At 44.9% G+C, this 25,690-nt stretch overlaps 2 protein-coding genes across 3 annotated transcripts in view; both read left to right on the forward strand.

The window, feature by feature from the left end:
- LOC109511010 (nucleolin-like) overlaps nucleotides 1-13,592 on the forward strand; it is a 26,375-nt gene extending 12,783 nt beyond the window's left edge. Inside the window, exons 3-7 of the mRNA XM_019861728.1 lie at nucleotides 9,607-9,858; nucleotides 10,860-11,065; nucleotides 11,265-11,394; nucleotides 13,017-13,133; nucleotides 13,581-13,592. Of these exons, the coding sequence (XP_019717287.1) occupies nucleotides 9,676-9,858; nucleotides 10,860-11,065; nucleotides 11,265-11,394; nucleotides 13,017-13,133; nucleotides 13,581-13,592 (648 nt within the window). The 5' untranslated portion in view covers nucleotides 9,607-9,675. The remainder of the gene's footprint in view (nucleotides 1-9,606; nucleotides 9,859-10,859; nucleotides 11,066-11,264; nucleotides 11,395-13,016; nucleotides 13,134-13,580) is intronic.
- Nucleotides 13,593-14,084: 492 nt separating this feature from the next.
- The window catches only part of LOC109511245 (F-box/WD repeat-containing protein 7), a 51,257-nt gene continuing 39,651 nt past the window's right edge, over nucleotides 14,085-25,690 (forward strand). The window contains exons 1-2 of one of the 2 annotated variants that reach the window (XM_019862148.1): nucleotides 14,085-14,344; nucleotides 15,346-15,858. In XM_019862148.1, coding sequence (XP_019717707.1) covers nucleotides 14,162-14,344; nucleotides 15,346-15,858 — 696 coding nt within the window. In that variant the 5' untranslated portion in view covers nucleotides 14,085-14,161. Of the gene's footprint in view, nucleotides 14,345-15,345; nucleotides 15,859-19,334; nucleotides 19,684-25,690 lie in introns of those variants that run through there. The other variant, XM_019862149.1, reaches the window with a different exon arrangement.

Below are 25,690 nucleotides of genomic sequence, written 5' to 3' on the forward strand. Positions count from 1 at the left end.
TGTGTGTGTGTGTGTGTGTGTGTGTGTGTGTGTGTGGTTGTGTGTGTGTGTGTGTATACGCAGCTGACGGTGACATCAGTGCACTGTGCCGCACGAACTCGAAAAGATACTTCACTATGCGGCTGAATGGTTTTGAAAAATTATCAAGCGGTAATTGTGTCTTCTTTTTTACCCCCCACAGACCGATAACTGTTTTCAGCTCAAACTGACCAGATGTTATGGTGGCAACGTAAGATGGCTGCCCTCTGGCTTCGGCACTGAGGGGCCAATTGTTTGAGCATCATACATAAGTCCGTGTATAAATGTGACACTTTTTCAAATGAATTTTTACAGACAAGCTTCATGCCTCCCAATAGATGAACCAACATTCTTGTCACATCTGACCAATCGTTACCAAACGCGTCACAGTGAATCAACAGAACTGTCCGAGACCGGCCTCATAGCGAATCTTCATATCGTACTTTCCCTACCCTTGACTTGGCTGGGTGAAGAGTTTCCATTTCATTGATCCCAAGATAGGAACAACTGCGCAGTGTTATTGATGGATTCAAAGATTATGCTTATCTTCTTGCAGCGGCGCACGGCTAGTTCCAGATCGGGAAAGAACTATTTGTATTTGGCAACGTCTCAGCTGTACGCGATACCTTTTATATTGAAGATCTGCACAGAAAATGAGCCATTGAGAACTCCAGTGGACTAACTCGCACTTGTCAGGAGAGTGATTTATACGTATTATAAGTGCAATAAAAATCTCAGGTTTGATACTTGATGATTTTAGCTCTCCAATTATCCAGGAAAGAGGATGAATGATAATCTCTGTTAGTGACCCCTACACGATTTAATTTCGGACTCTTTGATCAATCTCTGAAGTCTGAAGCTCACTTTCCAGGATGTTTTCGTGGTGGTGCTAGTAGTGGCAAATGCTTAAAAAAAAGGTTTAGCTCTACTTTAATTAGACTTTTTGTTACAGTTAACTGTGTTGCATATCACTAGAGGGAGGAAAGCCGTTCTGCTAATCACGTTAGTGCTTATGAGTTTTCATTGTTTTGAAAGTAGGGCCCGTCAGTATTTAGGTCAAACAGCTTTTCAGTTTATTTTCCAAGACTGCTCTTGCCAGAGGTACGCTAAATCAACTTTGCGATCTGTTTGTTTGGTTATGGTGGTGGCAATTTTTTATTTTTTTTTTAAACCCGGCGCGCGCGCGCACACAGTAATTTTCCAGACTATTATCATTATTCGTCTCGACGTAAATTTGCCACACGGCACCTCGTGGTTGCATCATTGAAAAAAAAACATTTCATTCTGGTGGGTTGTTTCATTATTTGCCGTGCATTTCCCCCTGACACAATGGTGCCAATAGAGGGGGGGGACAGGGAATCAATCAACGTTAATGCCTGAGCTATTAATATCACGCTGTTGTTGCTGCGTTTCATTTTGGAAGAGAGAGTCATCCTATCTCCTCCGTGCTCCGCCACCCCTACCTTCAAATGGCATCTGGTTACTATCAGATTCTTGTCATCGCGGCGTCTCGCAAAGGTGGGAGGGATGCAGTATTAATATTTGTGTCGTCTGGGCAAGGCAACTTGGTTTTCTGAGACACGTTTGGAGCTCCAACCTTTATTTTGCACTCCCTGAGGTGTCATCAGGTGTCAGTTTAATCTGAAGCGGAAATACGTCTCTGTCCGGGTGTCATTTTTGTCTGCCACATGTCTGTTGTTAAAAACAGAAATCAACTGTCGTGTCTTGGTGTAGGAGAAGAAAGTAACCCACGGGGTCTTCTTTCGGCCCGGATGAATGAATTCCCGAGATCGAAACACGCAATTGTCCTCTTGAAGTTCTGAACAGTCTTGAGTTGGCAACATATTTTGGAGCATCTTTTGGTGAGCTGGCTGGCATAACCTCCAGTGAAGACAATTTTGCATTTTTTTTGCAGATGTTCCTCTTTTTGCATACAGATTAAAGCAGTCATCTGCTGCATTTTGACAGATTACCATCGTAATCTCCCGTGCCCTGTTGTCAGCCTCCTAACTACTTTACCCCGCCGGACTGCCACCCCACTCCTCCTCCACCTCTTGCTCTTCCTCCTCCTCCTCCTCCACAAGCGTCCCACCGCATGCAAAGTGGCTTTGCATTTCTCGTATGATTCTGCCAGAACGCCCGCCCGCCCTCTCGATTAATGGAAACGTCGGGAGCTCTAATGTCATTCGGAGGAAAGCACTTTTATCAGCAACTTGGAGGAGCTCAGTCTGAGCGGAGCTGGTTGCGGTGGGCTGTACGTGCGTGCGTGCGTGCGCGATAGCATCCTCAGTTCACGGCGGCTGGAGTCGGGAGAGGAGCCAGACGTCGTCTTTTGTTTGTCTTTGCAACATCGGGTGAAGGTGTGTGTGTGAATCGGGAGTCGACGGGGAAACAATCGCGACGGGATTGCAGAAAGGAACTACGACAAATGTTTGTGTGCGGCTACAAGTGGAAGTCTTTGGCCTGAAGATAACCCGGTCCTTGACACGGAGTACCCAAGGAACCGACGCCATGCAGAATAGAAAGCAAAAAAGCAGTGGGGAGTGAGGACAACTTGAAGTGATTACGCAAACAAGAAAAAGGGGTGTTCTTTGAGTTTTTTTAAAATTTTTAGCGCCACTAAATGAGCAGGTGGATGTGCGGCTGTGGCTGCAGCATCATCTCCTCTCTGATGAAGAGGCTGGGCCGCACGGTGTGCTGCTCGGACCTCCTGTCCTACAGCCACACGTCCCAGCAGCTGCAGCGGCTCGCCACCGGCGACCGGCCCAAATCCAAGGTACCGGCACTCTTATTTGTGTCTTGCCCTTGAGTGGTCTAAATGTCTTAGTACAGTCATAATGATTCTTTTAAAATCATTTTGAGCACCTTCAGGCTTTTTTTTTTTTTTTAAGGTCAGATAATAACATTGTCATGCTACCAAAGTTCGGACTTCAAAGCTGCATGAAGTACCCCGATGCGATTCTAAAACGATGCGGCGGCAAAAACCTGAAACTTGAGTCATTTACGTGCGATCATAACTTTAGCACTTTAGCGTTAGTTTTTTGCACCAACCACCAAATCACTGTCTGTTTAATGTCATTTAAAAATGAATTGAGAGCAGGTTAGCAGCCTGATGTATTATTTATTTATGTATTTATTTTATAGTATTATTTATTTTTTTGTAGGTGAAATACCTGTACCTGAAAATGTATCGCGATTAATGGGAAGTATATTATTATTATTATTGTTATTATTATGATTGTGAATGAGTGATTACCCAATATCGGAAATTAACGGCGGCTCATTTTACGTGTAGCTTACCAGAGGCTAATGCAGTTAGCCGTTGCCAATCTGAGCACCCAAACACAACTCACCGCAGCTGCTCTTACCTTTCAGCATTGGCAAGATTTTTTTTTTTTTTTGGGAAACACTGCTCTTTTGCTAAACTGAACCGTACGTGTTACTTGCCATGTTTCATCAGTATGATGTGACACAGACAGCCCTTCCGGGCCTTGACTGCTAATAGCATAAAACGCAGTGGCCTTGTGAATCTGCTTAGGTGCTTTGAAACAATTCTTGAACTGGAGCAAATTTTTGCATCAGAGAGCAGCACAGTAATTGATTCTTTAATGGAAGCGGCAGCCTTGACAACAGTGTGCCAGAAATCGCTCATTTAAAATGGATTACTTCAGAGTGGCTCCAGTGATTACTGCCGCTCCTCCTCAAGTGGACAAACAATTTTTTTCCCCCCACCGAAAGGAACGAGAAACAGGCAAAACAAGATTGCACATGTTTGCGTTGCTGTGGACCTAGTTTCACAAATTCCATCTGGCTGTCCGACGGGTTGGGAGCTACCGGAAAGCTGATTTTGCAGCGGCCAGATTGCTTCAGGGCAAAGGCCACTTTCACAATAGAAGTTATGAATTCTTCTCGTTTCCGAGACAATTTGTGCTCTCACAATTGACAATAGACCCGCTCAAAGGGAAATTGTCATGCTACGGTTGCATGGAAACTGTCACTGTTGCAGCGGTAATTTTGTTCGAGAATAACAACGTGCTGATATTGAAAGCAGACGTGTCATTTTTTTTTTCTTCTTCACAATTTCGAAGCGTTCACAGGTGTCTTAATAACTGGTGCTGAAATTATCTTTTGTTTTGTTCCCGTGTCATGCCAGTGAGCAACTGTATACCCCACACCAGGGGTCACAAAAATATTCTTATGAATCTCAGGCAGTGTTTACATTTTTTATATAATCGCTTCTCCAACATTCCTAACAAATCATAATGTCCCAACACCGTTAAGGTATTTTAGAATGGGCCCAAGGCTACTAATATGGTCCTTGGCGGGCTACCGCGTTGGTGGTCCCTGCACCACTCGGTCAACTGCTGGACCAATGGCAAGTCCAAACTTTGTTACCATGACGACAGATGGCAGAGAGAGAGTGTTGCGATTAGAGTGGCTTCTACTTGCAGAAGCAGGTTGTGGAGCAATCCAGCAAAAGCATTTTCGCTTGTGGATGCAGCACTTCATGCCTTAATCTGCGCGTATGTGATGCATGGACGCGTTGCCAACAAACCCAACCACCACCAGGTGGGTAACGTCCTACTCAGTCGTCAAGTATGTGCTGCTTATTAGAAGCCGAAGCCGTTAGCCTGTTGGCTTCAACGTGATGATAGCGTTTCAGACTTTGCGGTCCTTCGTTGTCAAGCAACGGCTGACTCGTATTCCAGCCTAATTGGTTATGATATGGGCTGAGACACAAGGTGCTGGAGTTCTTATGATGTAAACTGGCCGGATTATGACGCCACGATTTGACAAAATTGCTTTGCTGTTTGTTGTGACGAGCTGAGAGGAGCATAAACGGGAGACTTAGAGGCTTGTAATGTGATGTATCTGACTTTTGTTTCTAAAAAAAAAAGTGTTCTCGCACATTTGTTCAACTTCAAAATTCAACCAAAATACCTCCTTCAAACGCAAGTACATATCCAGTGTTTTTACCCTTTGAAATCTTTGCTGCTCGCTCATGTGGAGCTTCCACTTCCTGTGGGACGACGCAAGGGACTGACTGTAAATAGAAAAATCAATTAATAGCTTCTGCGTGGAATTAGAGAGGCCAAGAAAACAAATACACATGGAACTGTATTCGCAGTATGATTCGAGGAAGACACTTAAAACACGGAGACGTTTTAATGAGAGAAAAACAAGAAAATTAACCATTGAAAATCAAGCACTGCTTTTGAGTTGTGGTTCAACAACAACAAAATACACGTAAATCAGGCTTTGCGAAAAATTTGCAGTATAAAATTAATATTGTATTATTTGAAAAGCCACGACAAAGTGAGACTGCGGTATGGTGAGCGATGACTGCAGTATAAAATAAAAACAGCTGTACTTAAATTAATGATTCAAGTAAATGTAGTGCACCTAAATGTACAAACACAAGTATTTTTTAAAGATTAGATGAAAAATGAAAAAAAAAAAGCATCCATGGGATGCATTTGCCAAAAGACATCTTGATGATCCTAAAGACTTTTGGGAAAAACATTCTGTGGACTGACGAGTCAAAAATGGACCTTTTTAGAAGATGTACAGCCCGTTACTCCTGGGGTAAAAATGGCACAGCATTTGATCAAAATGATGCCAACAGTGAGCATGTTGGTGGCAATGTGATGGTCTGTGGCGGCTTTGCTAACTCAGGACCAGGACAACTTGCTGCGATTGATGGGACACTGAATTCTGCTTTGTACCAGAAAATCCTGAACGATCCGAAACACACCAGCAAGCCCCCCCCCCCCCATTAATAATAATAATAATAATTCAGGTTTTGGAGTGGCCAAGTCAAAGTCTGGATTTGAATCGAATAGAGATGCTGTGGTGTGACCATAAATGGGCAGTTCATGCGAGGACACCCTCCAATATGGCGGAGTTAAAGCAATTCTGCAAGGAGGCCAGAGTTCCTCCAGAGCGATATGAAAGACTCAACACCAATTGTCGCAAACGCCTGATTTTAGTTATTGCTGCCAAGAGTGGCACAACCCATTCCACTGTTCAGGGGGCAATTACCTTTTCACATAGGGAAAGGTAGGTTTGGATTTTTTTTTTTTTTTTTTTTTTGTCTCTAAATAAAGTGGCATTTACAAACTGCATTTCTTGGGTTGTCTCTGTGTGGTATTGGTTTGATGAACTGAAATCTTTGTTCACATACCTGTCGTTGCGGGAAAAAAAACAGCTTTCCCCGCTGTCAGTATTTGGTGTTGGGTTAATTGTGCGGAAAGCGCTAACATGAGCACTCATGGGCGCTAGACCGTCTCTAAAAGCCCCGAGATTGACTGATGGCCCTAATCGCTTCCAGGTCCTTGATCAAACTCTACAGACCAAGTCGTGGTTTGGCTGTGCATCATAATGAAACATTTTGACAGGCAGTCAGGAGGCGGGGTGGGGAACCTTTTGTTCTTCGCTCGTTTCATTCTGGTGTGCTTGTGTACAGTTGTTGCCAGAACGGTGGGAGGGTCGCTGTCCTAATCGAGCCGCACGCTGTCGCCCAAGTGCCCCATTATGAGTCTGTGCACAAAAACTCAAGGCTGTTTGTGCTCCTGTGCAGGGCCTGTCGTATGCATGTGATACTTTCTCGAAGCGACTGCTCCGACTCTACATTCTGACGTGCACGGTTTGACGTGAATGTGTGCATTCAGGTATGCAAAGCTTCCTGTCCGACTCACTTGTGCGCACCCAATGAGCCACCTGCTCACTGGAAACAATAGGTTGTTGATGAGCAGCAAACATTTTTACCACCAAAGTGCATGAACCTCGATCATTCCAGACTGAAGTTTTCCCTATTCATAGCGCTTCCTCCTCGCCGCTGCAGGCCATGGAGCGGTGATCCCGGGAGGGCCGGCCGTGCAATCTGAGATCTGGCTAATGCTTCCCACCGCAGTGCTGAGACCATGCGTGCAAAAAAGAGACGACTGGCATTGTCCTCAAAGTCAAATGAAAGCCTATTCTTACTGAAACAGATAAAAAAAAAGAAGTGTGCATGTTTCCCAGAAATATTTTCTCATGTCTTATGACTTGAGAAGATTCCGGAGGTCAGTCTTCTTCAGTTTGGCCTCCTTTTTTTTTTTTGCTGTTGTGGTTATTCTCCACATCTAGTCTGAACAAACACAGTCAGAGCTTCCTTGGTTTAATCATCCAAATTCTTGCAAATTTTTTTTTAAATTCTGGAATGACAATTTTGTAATGATAAAAAAAGATTGAATCGCCTTAATAGCCGAGGGACGAATGGAAGAAGACATTTATGCATGCCCTCCTTGAGAACAATGTCAATTGTCTGAAGCAGCAGCAGCTCTCAAACATGTTACATTACCATGTGACCTGCCGATGGCGCAGTTAACCAGTTAACAGCCAACCAAATCTACTCTCAGTCGCCGATGCCCATATCACTCACCAGGCCAGGCCCCGCCTTTTAAACATATGCACGCTCACAGGTACAACGGTAGCATATGAGGATGATGAGCCCAAGAGGACAAAAACAAGACCCGTGGGCAGCTCACATGCACATTGATTCATACGGTAAAATTCTGTGACCAAACCATTACTTATTATTTTTTTTGTACAGAGTAAAAAGTTTTTAAAAAATGTAAATAATTTTTAGATGTCAAAATAATTTTGTAGCTCCTTTTTTTTGTATTTTATTATTTGCCCTGTGGGAAATAGCTGAAATTGCCTCTTGGAGTTTTTTGGTTTGTTGACCCCTCGCCGAGAGAATTCCTGGAGTTGTATTTCTGGACATGTTTCACGTGATGTTTCCAAATATTTTAATCCAAGTGTGTGAGCTGCATGTCCACTCAATTGATTTCTCGGAAATGCTTGAAAACACTGTGGAGACTGTGACACAGACAAACAAAGCACCCTTTTTATTTTTCTTTCCCACCCTCCTCCCTCAAAAGCATCCAGAAATGTGAAGACAAGTTTATTCTGTTTTTGTTTGTTTGTGTGTGCGCGCGTGTGTTGGCGTTAGTGGATGTTGGAAGCCTGCTGTTGCTCAAGGTGACTCCGCCAATCTGCTGTGAGTAGAGAGCCTCCAACGCTGCGTGAACACACTGTCTGCTTCTGCATGACGTGAATTCACACCCGAATTATGTCTTTTCTATCTCTTTTGAAGTGTGTTTATTAGGAATGTAACGGCATGGCACAAAAAAACGACGGTTCAGTACGTACCTTGGTTTGAAAGATTGTGGTCCATAAGGTCACAAAGTGCTTTTTGAGAAGCCGCAAACTCAAATAATTGATGTAAAATCTGAACGCAGTCTGAAATATTTTGCTCGAAATACTCAGTCTGAAGAGACGTGGTTGATCGTAACGTCACAAAATCTCAGTTCATTCATGTAACAACACAACTTTTGGCAAAATAATCGTTAATTCCCTGAGCAAATATGACCTTATGCGTTTGATGTTTCCCGCTTATTTTTGGAACTTGTTTTAGGTTTATTAAAAAAAAATCTTATGTAGTTTGATTTTTTTTTTTCCCCCTTGAAAAAGTTACTCTTCTTTTCATCTGACTTTTTCTTAAAAATGAAGTTCTCTTAGTTTAAAATGATCTCCCCCCCATTCCTTCTGCTCTGGGTTATCTAGGTCACTATTGGATTTCCTGTAATAGAAAGCGAAACGAGTTAGAGAAGTTTACCCCACTTTTTTTTTTTTTTTTCCCCGCTGCAGGCCATGGAGCGGTGATCCCGGGAGGGCCGGCCGTGCAATCTGAGATCTGGCTAATGCTTCCCACCGCAGTGCTGAGACCATGCGTGCAAAAAAGAGACGACTGGCATTGTCCTCAAAGTCAAATGAAAGCCTATTCTTACTGAAACAGATAAAAAAAAAGAAGTGTGCATGTTTCCCAGAAATATTTTCTCATGTCTTATGACTTGAGAAGATTCCGGAGGTCAGTCTTCTTCAGTTTGGCCTCCGTTTTTTTTTTTTTTTGCTGTTGTGGTTATTCTCCACATCTAGTCTGAACAAACACAGTCAGAGCTTCCTTGGTTTAATCATCCAAATTCTTGCAAAATTTTTTTTTTAATTCTGGAATGACAATTTTGTAATGATAAAAAAAAATTGAATCGCCTTAATAGCCGAGGGACGAATGGAGGAAGACATTTATGCATGCCCTCCTTGAGAACAATGTCAATTGTCTGAAGCAGCAGCAGCTCTCAAACATGTTACATTACCATGTGACCTGCCGATGGCGCAGTTAACCAGTTAACAGCCAACATTTTTTTTTTTTTTTTCTTCCCTCTCTCTCTCTGTCTGGGGTTTTCTTGTTGGTTTTTTCTTTACTATAGTTAAAAATGGTCATATAGTTATACTTCTTATTGGTCCTCACACGTTACGTTTTGTTTACTCAGTCTTGGTTATTTCAAACTGAGCCAATCTCATGTAAGATCAGATGTATTAAGAGGACTTGTATACTTTGTTCTTTCATTGACTGTATGGACCTGTGAATTCACAATAAAAAAAGAATTGAAAAAAATAAATAAAATGATCTCATACATTGTGCGTCCATCTTCATGTGACATGATTGATCCGACCATATTTTCGCCTGTTTTGTCTCTCTTGCAGCATGTCAAGACCTTCTCTTCCTCAGACAGCTTAGCGAAGGTGCAGGAGGTAGCAAGCTGGCTTTTGGAAATGAACCAGGATCTGCTGTCGGGGGGCAGCAGCAGCAGACGGAGTCGGGGCTCCGGGGGTCCGGCGGCGAGAGGTAACGCCTCCTCCTCCGCCGCCCAGGCACCCCAGCAGCCGTCAGAGGAGGCTGACGAGGATGAGCACATGAACCGGGTGCTCGAGGACGAGGAGCGGCCACGGCAACAGGTGACGATGACAACAGTTTTTCATTCCAAGTCATTTAAATGGAAAAAGAAGTCGACTGTTACAAATATTGATTAACACATCACACACAGACGCACACCCACACACAAGCCTATACTTTAGCATCACAAGTGATGAGCATAAAGCAGACAGCCAATTGGTGGCTACATAGCGGCTAATGTTGCAGTCTACATCTTCACTCGCCACTTCTTGTCAAACTGCACAAAGTTGTACTCTAATGCTACCGCAAACTAGGCATGGTGTGCTGATTGACGGTGGTTTGAAAAAGTCAAGAACCGCTTATACAGTCTCACCGGTAATGAGCAGGAGCTTAATTGGAAATGAGTCACATTTTTTTTTTCCCCTCCTTCTCGAGAGGCAAGGGGCGAGCAGTTACATTATGAGGAGGAGGAGGGACGGAGCAAGCGACAATGCAAACAAGGGTGCATTTTGGCTCTGTTGGTTAATGTGCGTTATACTAAAAATGGTGCCCATAGGTACTTGTTAGCCCCAAGGACAACACGGACAATTAGACAATGATATTTCGGCCGGTGCCTACGGCTAGTGTAGCGTCTTAAAGCCCATGCGGGCTGGGCGTGCTATTGCATACATGACACAATAATCCATCAATCCATCCATTCTCCGCCGCTTATCCGGGATCGGGTCGCAAGGGGGAGCCCAGAGTTCATTCTCCTTAGCCACTTCGTCCAACTCCTTCTCAAGCCGGCCAAGAGACATAGTCTCTCCAGCGTGTCCTGGGTCGTCCTCGGGACACCTCACCCAAGAGGGTGTCCAGGAGGCATCCTAACCAGATGCTCGAGATACCGTGTGAAATTGTTCCGGACAGCTTTGCGTTGTTTGAGGGAGCAATTCTTCTGCAGTTTTTTTATTATTTTTTTTTTTTTATCGTATTAAACTTCCCTTGTTTTGTGCCACCATGGGAAACTTGCGTGTGACCAGTTGTGCACTCGGCTCAAATGTTATTGCTTTGTCCAACTCTGCAGCCCGAGACCTCGCAAGTGGACGCGGACAGAGGATCGACATGGGCACCCGACGAGCCTGCGCCGAGCAACGGCCCCCCCGGGGAAAACGGGGGAGACGAGGAAGGGCCCCCCAGCAAGGTGAACCGATGCGAGAAAGGTCCCCGCTGGACGTGGAGGGCCGAGCAGAGGCAGCGGACTCAGGAGGACGAGGAGGAGGACGAGGAGGAGCGAGGAGAGGGACGAGGAGGAGGAGGAGGAGAAAGAGGAAGAGAACAACAACCACAACAACAGCAGCAGTCACCAGGAAGAGGAGGAAGAGGAGAGGACAGAGGGAGGGCAGGAGCAGAGGAGGACGAGGGACGAGGAAGAGGACGATGAGGAGGAGATGGACCAAGACAGCGACGACTTTGAGCCCTCGGCGGAAAGCGGGCGGGAAGAGGAGGAGGAAGAGGAGGATGAGGAAGCAGAAGAGGGGCTGATGTCTCCCTCCATCAGGAACAATGCGACGGTCGCCAGCAACAATGTGGACTCACACCAAAGCTCCTCCAACAAGAAGGTAAGCGTTATTCTTCACTTGTCCTTGGAAGGGTTGTCATCAGCCCACCCCAGCTGCTGCTTTGTTTTGTTTTTTGGCGCCCTCTTTCGACCACAGTCCGTTATTGCAGCTGTCACTTTCGATGGGCTCAAAAAACATTCTCCATGCTCATAAAGCGGAACTTTGATTTCCGAATAGACTTTGCACATTGAAATTAATAATAATTCATCTTTTCTACCAACATTTTTTCCTCCTAATGTGTTTCAATAAGAAATATAACTTGACAGCATTATGCTGTCTAAAAGCATACCTCTTGTTCTTCGCACTGTTTTGCCTTTTTGCCATCCTTTTCCTCACTTTCAGCAACTTTTCCATCTTTTCATTGACGGTGATCTGCAGCCCTTGGTTAGCGTTTTCGCTAAGGACTGTGCATCTCGCCAAAAAAAAGAAAAGATGATTCTATAAGTGTCGAGCGTGACACACGGGGTGCGATATGATTCAAGAAACGGTATTGTGTATATTCGTAGAAGTACTACAGTCGTACTTCCATGCCAAGTCGACCACACGCACACCCCGCTGGCATGTTTCAAGCTTACATTCAATGGACGTCGTCCGATTCTTCTCACCATTTGCTTTCAAAGAAATGATTGTCAAAAAAATAGGAGCACAAAAAAAACAAAAACAAAACCTGCACACCTTAAATTGTGAGGTAACCTCTGAACTGAACGTGGCCCGAATGTTGAGAAGTGTTTTGGCTCCATCTAGTGGGGCGGACCAGCACCTCACAGACAGCCAATTGGTGGCTACATAGCGGCTAATGTTGCAGTCTACATCTTCACTCGCCACTTCTTGTCCAACTGCACAAAGTTGTACTCTAATGCTACCGCAAACTAGGCATGGTGTGCCGATTGACGGTGGTTTGAAAAAGTCAAGAACCGCTTATACAGTCTCACCGGTAATGAGCAGGAGCTTAATTGGAAATGAGTCACATTTTTTTTTTCCCCTCCTTCTCGAGAGGCAAGGGGCGAGCAGTTACATTATGAGGAGGAGGAGGGACGGAGCAAGCGACAATGCAAACAAGGGTGCATTTTGGCTCTGTTGGTTAATGTGCGTTATACTAAAAATGGTGCCCATGGGTACTTGTTAGCCCCAAGGACAACACGGACAATTAGACAATGATATTTCGGCCGGTGCCTACGGCTAGTGTAGCGTCTTAAAGCCCATGCGGGCTGGGCGTGCTATTGCATACATGACACAATAATCCATCAATCCATCCATTCTCCGCCGCTTATCCGGGATCGGGTCGCAAGGGGGAGCCCAGAGTTCATTCTCCTTAGCCACTTCGTCCAACTCCTTCTCAAGCCGGCCAAGAGACATAGTCTCTCCAGCGTGTCCTGGGTCGTCCTCGGGACACCTCACCCAGGAGGGTGTCCAGGAGGCATCCTAACCAGATGCTCGAGATACCGTGTGAAATTGTTCCGGACAGCTTTGCGTTGTTTGAGGGAGCAATTCTTCTGCAGTTTTTTTATTATTTTTTTTTTTTTATCGTATTAAACTTCCCTTGTTTTGTGCCACCATGGGAAACTTGCGTGTGACCAGTTGTGCACTCGGCTCAAATGTTATTGCTTTGTCCAACTCTGCAGCCCGAGACCTCGCAAGTGGACGCGGACAGAGGATCGACATGGGCACCCGACGAGCCTGCGCCGAGCAACGGCCCCCCCGGGGAAAACGGGGGAGACGAGGAAGGGCCCACCAGCAAGGTGAACCGATGCGAGAAAGGTCCCCGCTGGACGTGGAGGGCCGAGCAGAGGCAGCGGACTCAGGAGGACGAGGAGGAGGACGAGGAGGAGGAGGAGGAGGAAGAGGAAGAGAACAACAACCACAACAACAGCAGCAGTCACCAGGAAGAGGAGGAAGAGGAGAGGACAGAGGGAGGGCAGGAGCAGAGGAGGACGAGGGATATTTTTCTTTCCCACCCTCCTCGGTCAAAAGCATCCAGAAATGTGAAGACGAGTTTATTCTGTTTTTGTTTGTTTGTGTGTGCGCGTGTGTGTTGGCGTTAGTAGATGTTGGAAGCCTGCTGTTGCTCAAGGTGACTCCGCCAATCTGCTGTGAGTAGAGAGCCTCCAACGCTGCGTGAACACACTGTCTGCTTCTGCATGACGTGAATTCACACCCGAATTATGTCTTTTCTATCTCTTTTGAAGTGTGTTTATTAGGAATGTAACGGCATGGCACAAAAAACGACGGTTCAGTATGTACCTTGGTTTGAAAGATTGTCGTCCATAAGGTCACAAAGTGCTTTTTGAGAAGGTGCAAACTCAAATAATTGATGTAAAATCTTAACGCAGTCTGAAATATTTTGCTCTAAATACTCAGTCTGAAGAGACGTGGTTGATCGTAACGTCACAAAATCTCAGTTCATTCATGTAACAACACAACTTTTGGCAAAATAATCGTTAATTCCCTGAGCAAATATGACCTTATGCGTTTGATGTTTCCCGCTTATTTTTGGAACTTGTTTTAGGTTTATTAAAAAAAAAAATCTGATGTAGTTTGATTTTTTTTTTCCCCCTTGAAAAAGTTACTCTTCTTTTCATCTGACTTTTTCTTAAAAATGAAGTTCTCTTAGTTTAAAATGATCTCATACATTGTGCGTCCATCTTCATGTGACATGATTGATCCGACCATATTTTCGCCTGTTTTGTCTCTCTTGCAGCATGTCAAGACCTTCTCTTCCTCAGACAGCTTAGCGAAGGTGCAGGAGGTAGCAAGCTGGCTTTTGGAAATGAACCAGGATCTGCTGTCGGGGGGCAGCAGCAGCAGACGGAGTCGGGGCTCCGGGGGTCCGGCGGCGAGAGGTAACGCCTCCTCCTCCGCCGCCCAGGCACCCCAGCAGCCGTCAGAGGAGGCTGACGAGGATGAGCACATGAACCGGGTGCTCGAGGACGAGGAGCGGCCACGGCAACAGGTGACGATGACAACAGTTTTTCATTCCAAGTCATTTAAATGGAAAAAGAAGTCGACTGTTACAAATATTGATTAACACATCACACACAGATGCACACCCACACACAAGCCTCTACTTTAGCATCACAAGTGACGAGCATAAAGCAGACAGCCACTTGGTGGCTACATAGCGGCTAATGTTGCAGTCTACATCTTCACTCGCCACTTCTTGTCAAACTGCACAAAGTTGTACTCTAATGCTACCGCAAACTAGGCATGGTGTGCCGATTGACGGTGGTTTGAAAAAGTCAAGAACCGCTTATACAGTCTCACCGGTAATGAGCAGGAGCTTAATTGGAAATGAGTCACATTTTTTTTTTCCCCTCCTTCTCGAGAGGCAAGGGGCGAGCAGTTACATTATGAGGAGGAGGAGGGACGGAGCAAGCGACAATGCAAACAAGGGTGCATTTTGGCTCTGTTGGTTAATGTGCGTTATACTAAAAATGGTGCCCATGGGTACTTGTTAGCCCCAAGGACAACACGGACAATTAGACAATGATATTTCGGCCGGTGCCTACGGCTAGTGTAGCGTCTTAAAGCCCATGCGGGCTGGGCGTGCTATTGCATACATGACACAATAATCCATCAATCCATCCATTCTCCGCCGCTTATCCGGGATCGGGTCGCAAGGGGGAGCCCAGAGTTCATTCTCCTTAGCCACTTCGTCCAACTCCTTCTCAAGCCGGCCAAGAGACATAGTCTCTCCAGCGTGTCCTGGGTCGTCCTCGGGACACCTCACCCAAGAGGGTGTCCAGGAGGCATCCTAACCAGATGCTCGAGATACCGTGTGAAATTGTTCCGGACAGCTTTGCGTTGTTTGAGGGAGCAATTCTTCTGCAGTTTTTTTATTATTTTTTTTTTTTTATCGTATTAAACTTCCCTTGTTTTGTGCCACCATGGGAAACTTGCGTGTGACCAGTTGTGCACTCGGCTCAAATGTTATTGCTTTGTCCAACTCTGCAGCCCGAGACCTCGCAAGTGGACGCGGACAGAGGATCGACATGGGCACCCGACGAGCCTGCGCCGAGCAACGGCCCCCCCGGGGAAAACGGGGGAGACGAGGAAGGGCCCCCCAGCAAGGTGAACCGATGCGAGAAAGGTCCCCGCTGGACGTGGAGGGCCGAGCAGAGGCAGCGGACTCAGGAGGACGAGGAGGAGGACGAGGAGGAGGAGGAGGAGGAAGAGGAAGAGAACAACAACCACAACAACAGCAGCAGTCACCAGGAAGAGGAGGAAGAGGAGAGGACAGAGGGAGGGCAGGAGCAGAGGAGGACGAGGGACGAGGAAGAGGACGATGAGGAGGAGATGGACCAAGACAGCGACGACTTTGAGCCCTCGGCGGAAAGCGGGCGGGAAGAGGAGGAGGAAGAGGAGGATGAGGAAGCAGAAGAGGGGCTGATGTCTCCCTCCATCAGGAACAATGCGACGGTCGCCAGCAACAATGTGGACTCACACCAAAGCTCCTCCAACAAGAAGGTAAGCGTTATTCTTCACTTGTCCTTGGAAGGGTTGTCATCAGCCCACCCCAGCTGCTGCTTTGTTTTGTTTTTTGGCGCCCTCTTTCGACCACAGTCCGTTATTGCAGCTGTCACTTTCGATGGGCTCAAAAAACATTCTCCATGCTCATAAAGCGGAACTTTGATTTCCGAATAGACTTTGCACATTGAAATTAATAATAATTCATCTTTTCTACCAACATTTTTTCCTCCTAATGTGTTTCAATAAGAAATATAACTTGACAGCATTATGCTGTCTAAAAGCATACCTCTTGTTCTTCGCACTGTTTTGCCTTTTTGCCATCCTTTTCCTCACTTTCAGCAACTTTTCCATCTTTTCATTGACGGTGATCTGCAGCCCTTGGTTAGCGTTTTCGCTAAGGACTGTGCATCTCGCCAAAAAAAAGAAAAGATGATTCTATAAGTGTCGAGCGTGACACACGGGGTGCGATATGATTCAAGAAACGGTATTGTGTATATTCGTAGAAGTACTACAGTCGTACTTCCATGCCAAGTCGACCACACGCACACCCCGCTGGCATGTTTCAAGCTTACATTCAATGGACGTCGTCCGATTCTTCTCACCATTTGCTTTCAAAGAAATGATTGTCAAAAAAATAGGAGCACAAAAAAAACAAAAACAAAACCTGCACACCTTAAATTGTGAGGTAACCTCTGAACTGAACGTGGCCCGAATGTTGTGAAGTTTTTTGTCTCCATCTAGTGGGGCGGACCAGCACCTCACCCTCACACTCGGCCAAAATGTTTGTTACGTCCAAGTGGCGGCATGTGAGTCAAAACGTGTACGTTGGGGCATTCTTAAGTCAAGGCAGCACTAATTACTACAGCAGAGGAAGGAGACTCGTAATCTGTTCACAGTTTTAGGACTTGGGACATACTCGGCTCATACTTGTGATAGACTTGACTAAAGTTTTACGGTCTACATTTGAAAATCTGATTCAATTTTGTTGATTTTTATTTTTTAATTTAAGACAGTCTGCCATTTTTTTCCAAGGATGGCGGTTGATGCCACTCCTCTCCACCAGAGGGCAGCATTTCTCCAATTTATTCGAAGAATCCATCCTTGCTCAGACTGTACTGTAATGTAAACCTGCTGCTTGTACGGCCTATGTTGAGTGCTGCCTGTCTCGGTCGGGTCAGGCACACCGCAGCGGCTATTAGACGTGCCATTCATGCGGATATTTTCCAAGAGTTATGCCTCCGGTGCTTCAGCGTTTGGCTGAGGTAGAGACACTTTTTTTCTTTTTTTCCCTGCGCAGGGCTTATTCGAAGGCCATAAAAGAGCGAGCAGGGAGGAATTGCACTATTTGCTGGAGCAAATGATGAGCTGCGCCTGCAGTAAAGCATCTTGCTTTGCATTAGGTTGCCTATTTAGTAGGTTATAATATTCAGGACATGCTAAAACAGCATTATCACCATTCAGATTGAATTAATAGGCTGAGGCAAGTCCATTATGAGGACGCCGTTTGTGTTCATGAGCTACTGCTATATGTTTTACAAAATGCAAATTATCAAAGCGAGAATCAGGGTTCGCTACGTTGGTTGGGTTGATCATGTCTACGGTCAGAGGAACAAATAGCAAAACGTGAACAGATTTCACGGTTGCAGTGAATCAACCAAGAAAGATTTTCTGCAACGAACTCCAAAATAAATAGTTTGAATTCTTTTCTGCAACATCAGTTCAGTGGTATCACTTTGAATGGTCTGGGGGTGGTGGGGGGGGGGAACAGCAATGGTGACAGCACAACACCGTGGTGGTTGGCACGTCTGGCTCACCCTCGGAGGCAACAGGTGTCAAACTCAGGCCCGGGGGCCAGATCCGACCTGTCACATCATTTTATGTGGCCCGTGACAGCAAAATGTTTTGCATCAACTGCAATGGTTCTTGCTCAAATCTCCCAACATTTCAAATTTTCACTTGTAAAAATAAAATTTTAAAAAGTCTTCAGATATTGCAGCATTTTTTGGTTACTAAATCCCTTTTTTAAATGACTTCGACAAATGTTATCGTCTGCAATTATGTTTTTTTTTCCAATCAATTCATTGTCCACCACGGCAATACCTTGCATTGTTCGACTTTTTTCCACACTTGAAGTACCCATAAATTTTTGAAATTATGGAGTGGGGGAAAACTGTCGTGATCCTGGAATTTCAGCAGGAGTGTGGAGACGTTTTAATGATTCAACATAACTGCCATTTTTTTCTACAAACTTGCAGTTTGAGGCGTTTTTATTTGCACTCATGTTGTTGGACAATTCGAATACGTAGTTTGCACACAGTCAGCTTCTGCCGATTGAACAGCTGCCAGTAAGACGCCATTGTCCAACAATTGCGCAGAGCACATTTTTACAAATACAGGGTGGGAGTTGAGCCACGCGGGCGTCGAATAGCACGAGCTCATCTGTCGGGCCCGGATGGTCGGTCGGCTCCGATAGATGTTTTCACACGCTAATCCTCCTCAAACAATGAGAGTAGAAGAGAGGTTCGACGCACACATGGGAAGTTGTCTGACATTTGTCGTCACCCCGATTGTTGTGATCGCACAGGCAACAATTTGCCATAAAGTACCATCCTGTGCGTAAGCTTTTTTTTTTTTTTTTTTTTTCTGTCCTGTGCGTAAGCTTTTTATTTATTTTTTTTTGTAGCATTCTTTCCAACATGATTGTTTTGTGTTTCGGGGTATTTGAGAGCACCCTGATGATCGACTATTAGGGCGACAAAAAGAGTGTAAAATTTGCCATAAATTAACGTGGGAATTTTAGATGCGTAAATTTTCAATTAACACAGAAAAAATATCATATTTCTTAGTAATCATTGACAAAATACTTTGTACGGCAAGGTGAATCAATGACTTCAAAGATTAATCCGAAAGAACAGAAGCAAGGGTTTTATTTCGCAATAAAAATATGACAATGTAATGTATAATAAATGCTTGGTTATCTTTATATATCAAGTTGAATTCAATAGCAGTAAAACTTTGTTTTCTCATCTAGAAGCAAAGATAAATTTTAAAAAAAAGCTCTGCTGTAATTGTATAAAATAACTTTTAAAGAAAATCTTTATTTGCTCTTTGATGAGCGCCCCCCGCCCCCCAAAAAAACTGTCACTATTTTCCATTGAACTTTTAATAATTTAAGCTTTTAACAATTTTTTTGCTCAACGAATTTAAAGTGAAACGGCAAAAAAAATCACAAATACACAGCAAAAAAATAAATTTATGTTAAAAAAAAAATGGGGTGCTGGGGGGGGTATTTAGCCATTGGATTTTATTTCCATGTTCGTCCCGATTAGCCAACGTTTAATTTATCTACCGTATGGTAATCTTTTGACTACTACGACTACAGCGGGGGTGGGGTTGGGAGAGGCCATGCGTCGGGCGGCAGCTGCTCGGCAGTGACATCACAGGCCAGACACTTTTTAAGGGGTGCCCGTCAGCAGGGGAGTTTGGACGAGCCTGAAGCGAGGCCTTGGTCCTGCTCGTTCAAGCGATTTGAAGCGTTTCCTGACTTCTTCCTGGAAATATGACTTATTAGTTTTTTGTTTCCCCATGCTTTTTGCAATGCTGCGGCATTGCCCGATCCCCCGTTTCTCGTCCGGCGGCGCCCGTAGGAAGACGGTAAATAATGGCAAGGACAGGACTCCCACCAAAGCTGCGCCAGAAAGCAAAACCCTCGACGTGGCCGATCCGAAGGACGTTATCGCCAACCCCTTGCCCCCTCAGAAAATCCTTCGAATATTTAGTATCAACATCATCGCTCAGGGTTTGCCGTTCTGCCGTCGGCGGGTAAGTGGCGAAACGTTTTATGATCACGGCCAAAGTTGAATATGCTGCCAACAATGCCATAGAAACGGACAGTATTTCTTTGATTTTTAAAAATTGTTTCAAAATGGACATCAGTAAAATGAAAAACTCTCTTGAGCAACTCTTAGTTTGACCAATTTCTGGGATCTCTTTGCGCAAACTCATGAAGTTGGTCAGTGAAAGTTCCGTGACAAATTCCAAAAGACTGCGACCGTTTGTACGATTCATGTTCAGTGAATATCAGCAATGCGTGGCATTTTTGCGCTGGAGCGCCCCCACCCACAAATCGTCCCCCGACATCTGACCTTACAAAGTCTGTCGCCGACGAGCCTAATTTTAGCTTCGATAAAACGTCGCGAGAGAAATGAAAACGGGAAGGCGCAGTGTAGCGTATCTGTCAAACTCCACCTATGCGCTATATGTTCTCGGGTACTTTAAAACAATTTATTGGAAATTAAATGTCTTGTCATTTTTTTTTTTTTTTCTATGTTCACGGGTACTTTAAAACAATTTATTGGAAATTAAATCTCTTGTCATTTTTTTTATTTGAAGAAAATATATACTTTTAATGATTTTTTTCCCAACCCGTGTGTGGAGACAACTGATGGTCCTTGCAGGCCACAATATTCTGTCCCCAAATATTTCTATTTTATTTATTTATTTTTTGAGTGGCTTCCATTGATGCAAAGTTTTATATCCGATTAATTACTCCGACCACATTAACATTGTTTTTCCTATTAATGCCATCTAATCTGCAGCGTGTATTCTGAAATAAGTCATTTTCCCCGAATTAACAACGGTACAAATCCAATTAGGTGCTCATTCTCAACATCAAACCTTTTCACCCAATAATTGGCCCCGGATATTATCTCCCCAAATGATCACATCTAATAACATAATGTTCTTAATCAGTCGTCTGTAGAGGAATTTGACAAGTCATTTGTGGATTGTGGAAGTGGAAATTTGGTACGGGTGACTGTCATGAGAAAAAAAAATTGAAGGATTTCAATGAAACGATGGAGCTCGCTGAAGAAAAACAGTTTGGACCATTGAAAGAGTTGCTTCCAAATCTATATGTTTATTTTCTGCGGCGACATTTTTTTTTATCGCTTTTATTACAACTGGGCTGTCATTTTGACATGTCAAAGTTGAAGGGACAGTTACAGGACAAACCGTTACATCCTCTCAAACTGCTAAGATCAAAAAGTCGTGCGCAGTTAGATGATCTCGACGTTCCCACGGCAGCTATGTTCATGTCAACAACACCAGGAGTGTCGGCTCAACCAGGTTTTGGCCGCTGTCATTAACACTAAATTATAATAATCGTTTGCGTAGACCAAAAATGTACACTCATGCTTTATGTATTTGTATTTATGTATTTAGCTAACAGCGTTAGCGTGATGTAAATATGGACGCCGCTAGCAAACGTTTTAGGTTTAAGTGTATACTTGCATCGTGGGTAAGGAACACGCAGTGGAATACTGCAGGAGGTTGAATTCTGTCGCCCTTGAGCTTCAAATAACACAAGAGGAGCCCGTCGGGGTGCATATGCCGTTGGCTATTCTGAGACGCACACCCCATTCCTGGGCATACGGAGCCGGCGGGTCAGCTAACAAGTGCCCAGGTCAGCTATGTGTCGCTGGCGTCGAGCCATAAACCTCCTATGTCAGTTTTATCACTTCATTTTTTCTCCCCACCAAACTCGTTTCCTGTTTGTCCCTAAAAATTAATGATCAATAGAGCGTTGAAAACGGGCCGCTGTAAAGTTAGCGGCTCAACAAATGTCGTTTTGTGGGTTCCTGAAAAGTGATGGCTTTGGTCTCTGCCCAAAGCCAGATTTTACATTGGTGGTGAAGCTAATGCTAATCTGCAAAATTGCTATCTGAAAGTGTTTCTCCCAAATTGAGACCGAAGAAAACTTGAATGGGATTTGTCAAATGATTTTCCTTCGCTCCAACTAGTTTCCTCATTTTGTTTGTGTCGAGTCCGAAAACTACTTTTTTTGTTGTTGTTCAAATTTTTCCTTTGTCACAGAACCAATGCCAACAGTGTCCTCATTTTTTCCCTCCCTAACGTAGTGCTGATAATTCTGTTCTGTATCTCCAAATGTAATTTTTTTTTCAAGAATCAGGGTTAGTCTAATCATCAAATTGTGGAATGAGTGATTGTGGATAAAGTTTTTAGTTTTTGAAGGGAGTGCAGAACTTCAACAGGGCAACGGGCATGAGCCACAAAGATTTGGTTTGCCAGCATCCCGGGTAATATTTTCTGAAAATGCAGCCCCAATATCTAATCTCATACAGCAACATGAAAGTCGGTATGTCTATTATGACTAGACCCACCAAAAAGTCTGTAGAACCAATGACTGAAAATATACAGGAAGTGTGTTGTTTTGGTTCGATAGCCACCAAATTTCTCATTGACAGATGCATGACGCTCATGTGCGCAACATTAACATTTCTCATTGAATGATGGCAAAGCATAGGTCTGCTCTTTGATGACACGCCAAATTTTCCAGGTGTGTTCATCAGAGTGAAAATTTCTACCGGTTGGTAGCTTCGGGATTTTTATTTTATTTATTTATTTATTTTTAATTGGGTTGATTTGCCCCTGAACCGGTTCAACTTGGAAACATGAATATTGGTCGACGTTTCTATCATGAATAAACCCACAAACGTTTATGACACCGGCTTGTGGGGCTAAATTGAGAGAAACTTTTGTTTTCCTCATTGTGCGTCAATGTGATGATGCGTCCTGCATCTTGCATGAGCTCGAGGTCCCGCTCTTAAGAAATTCATAGGCGCTCGTTAGTGGGATCCAGTTACTCTATGCCTGACGTTCGATTTCCAAACCTTTCAGACTGTGTACTTCTTCCGCTTGGCGCTCCCCTGATGGGGCGTGAGTGTCTGTTGAATCAATTACCGCGGTTTTGTTAGCCGCTTACGTCATTAGCATTTTTGTTGATGTTGTTCATCTTTGTGGATTTTGCCTGAACTTGGGATGCTCCGATTGATCGGTGGGCGATAATTATCGGCCTATTAGTGAAAATGCAGGGCGGCCTGGTGGTCCAGTGGTTATTGCGTCAAGCTCACAGTGCGTACCGGGTTCAATCCCAGCTCCGGCCTCCCTGTGTGGAGTTTGCGTGTTCTCCCCATGCCTGCATGGGTTTTCTCCGGGTACTCCGGTTTCTTCCCACATTCCTAAAACATGCATGGCAGGCTGATTGAACACTCAAAATTGTCCCTGAGTGTGAGTGCAAGTGGTTGTTTGTCTCGTGTGTGCCCTGCGATTGGCTGGCGACCGGTTCAGGGTGTCCCCCGCCTAAGACGGCTGGGATAGGCTCCTGCACCCCCGCGACCCTTGTGAGGATAAAGCAGATCGGAAAATGAATGAATAAATGAATCGTGAAAATGCGCGTGATCAGTGAATCCGATGAAAAGCCTCTCCTGGTTGACCGATCACCCCACGTAAATTAACGGCCTGGCACATATTTCCGATGGCAAAATCCCGAGCCTGAACGCTTCATCCAGTGTCAGTGTCGTTCTCCCATGACTGACCTTCTACAGCGTGCTCTTAGGCATGCTGTAGTCTGGTCATCAGCAAAGATGTCCTCTGAATATATCTTTAATAGGCTGTTACCAATATAGTTTGCCTGATGGGGTGGCAATGAACCCCGCTGACTTCACTCCTGATGCACTGCACTGCGGTTTGGGCAATTTGCTGCAATCCTTGACCTCTCAGGCTGTTGTTCTGCCCTACCCCTTTTTTTTTCTCCGTCACTCCGAGATATCTTGTTGAGCATCTTTTCTACAGTCGAACTCCCCCCCTCGTGTTTGATATCACAAAGAGCAGCGTGCGGGCCTTCCTCTGTTCAAATCGCACATCCTGTGGAGGAAGAAAAACAAGCTCGAGCCGTGCCTCTTTCCCGGCATTCGCATTCAGCCGGTGCCGGATCAAGTGCGTCTATATTTAACAGCAGTAAAGGGAATGGTATCGTAGGTGTGTGGGTGTGGACATGGATGCGCATTCATCAGCGGGTGTGCCAGATGACGAGGTGGAAATCGAAAGGGGGTTGCACTGTGATGAAAGGATTCATTGCTGAGGGGAAAAAAATAATAAAATGGACTTTTGCTTATGTAGAGGATTCATATGCAGTTATAAGTGAAACTGTTGTGCCTTGAGTTCAACTAGTAATGCATGTGGCAGGCCAATTAGAAGTTTGGTGACTCAAGAGTCACACCCCTGCTCACTTTTCGCCTTGCAGTCAGTTGGCAAAAGCGGCTCGGACATGCACTGCACTGCGGTTTGGGCAATTTGCTGCAATCCTTGACCTCTCAGGCTGTTGTTCTGCCCTACCCCTTTTTTTTTTCTCCGTCACTCCGAGATATCTTGTTGAGCATCTTTTCTACAGTCGAACTCCCCCCCTCGTGTTTGATATCACAAAGAGCAGCGTGCGGGCCTTCCTCTGTTCAAATCGCACATCCTGTGGAGGAAGAAAAACAAGCTCGAGCCGTGCCTCTTTCCCGGCATTCGCATTCAGCCGGTGCCGGATCAAGTGCGTCTATATTTAACAGCAGTAAAGGGAATGGTATCGTAGGTGTGTGGGTGTGGACATGGATGCGCATTCATCAGCGGGTGTGCCAGATGACGAGGTGGAAATCGAAAGGGGGTTGCACTGTGATCAAAGGATTCATTGATGGGGGAAAAAAATAATAAAATGGACTTTTGCTTATGTAGAGGATTCATATGCAGTTATAAGTGAAACTGTTGTGCCTTGAGTTCAACTAGTAATGCATGTGGCAGGCCAATTAGAAGTTTGGTGACTCAAGAGTCACACCCCTGCTCACTTTTCGCCTTGCAGTCAGTTGGCAAAAGCGGCTCGGACACCACCTCGGGCTCCCATGAGACACTTGTGAGGGGGCGCATTTCACTCCGGGTTGGTCGAGTTTGATTCAATTTTAATGACTACTTGCTTTGGCTCCCACATCAGAAAGTTTTGTTGAAGTTTGTTACTATTTGCTTAGTCCCGCAGTCGCTCAGAGGGGTTGCTTCACTTTGGCTTTTAAGGTCATATTTTGATTCATATTCAATACTTTAAGCAAATATATATACATTTTTTCCCCCCTTTTTGCCCATTGTGCACTCATATTCACGTTCATGCTAGGTCAAAAGCTAGCCACGACCTTAGATGTGCAGAGGCTGAGCTGCACTGTTTGTTTACAGTGTGCGGCTGCAAAATCAGCCATTTTGCCTCCTCCAGTGCACCACGTCTCATTGGCATAAGATGATATCAAGTTGTTGATTACGGCCTAAGCAATGTTGGTCCCCTTCTCTTCAATCACTGTGCCGGATATTGGTAAGAACCGGAACACCCCATTCTGTAGGCTTGGCAAATAGGCCTATGGCGTAGGACGAAAACGTTTGGGATCGTTCGAGACCAGCTCATGGGAGCAAAATCTATACTGTGATTTTTTTTTTTTTTTTTAAATTCATGTATTGATTTTGTTCAATAAACATTGTCTGTTCACTTTATAAGACGCGTAGTGTGGGGAATCGGTTCCTTCCCACGCTCAACCTTCCCAACAGCAGACCAAAATCTCTTTTCACTCCGACTTTTCTTCTCCTTCGCTCCTAAAGCCAAAACACTGAAATTGCTCTTTGTGCAGTAAAAGCCCTCCTCGGATACATTCCGGCGGATACCAATCTCGACCTGAAATCGATTTTTCTTTGAGCCCTCAAAAAAAGTTGGCCCCTGCAACAAAACATCACATCACACGGGCCACAATAAACACCTTCATTACGCCCCGCCTGCCCCACAGTCACACAAAAAGGTCCCTTTAATAGCGTCATTAAATCATCCGTGTGGCTCGACAACATTGCCAAATCAACATTTTCATGTCGCCACCGCCCTTATTTTTTCTTCTCTGTCTGCAGGCCAGTGAAAGAGAGAGAGAGAGAGAGAGAGAGAGAGAGAGAGAGAGAGAGAGAG

Source organism: Hippocampus comes, unplaced genomic scaffold, assembly GCF_001891065.2.
Source record: "Hippocampus comes isolate QL1 unplaced genomic scaffold, H_comes_QL1_v1.1 scaffold7, whole genome shotgun sequence".
NCBI lineage: Eukaryota > Metazoa > Chordata > Actinopteri > Syngnathiformes > Syngnathidae > Hippocampus > Hippocampus comes.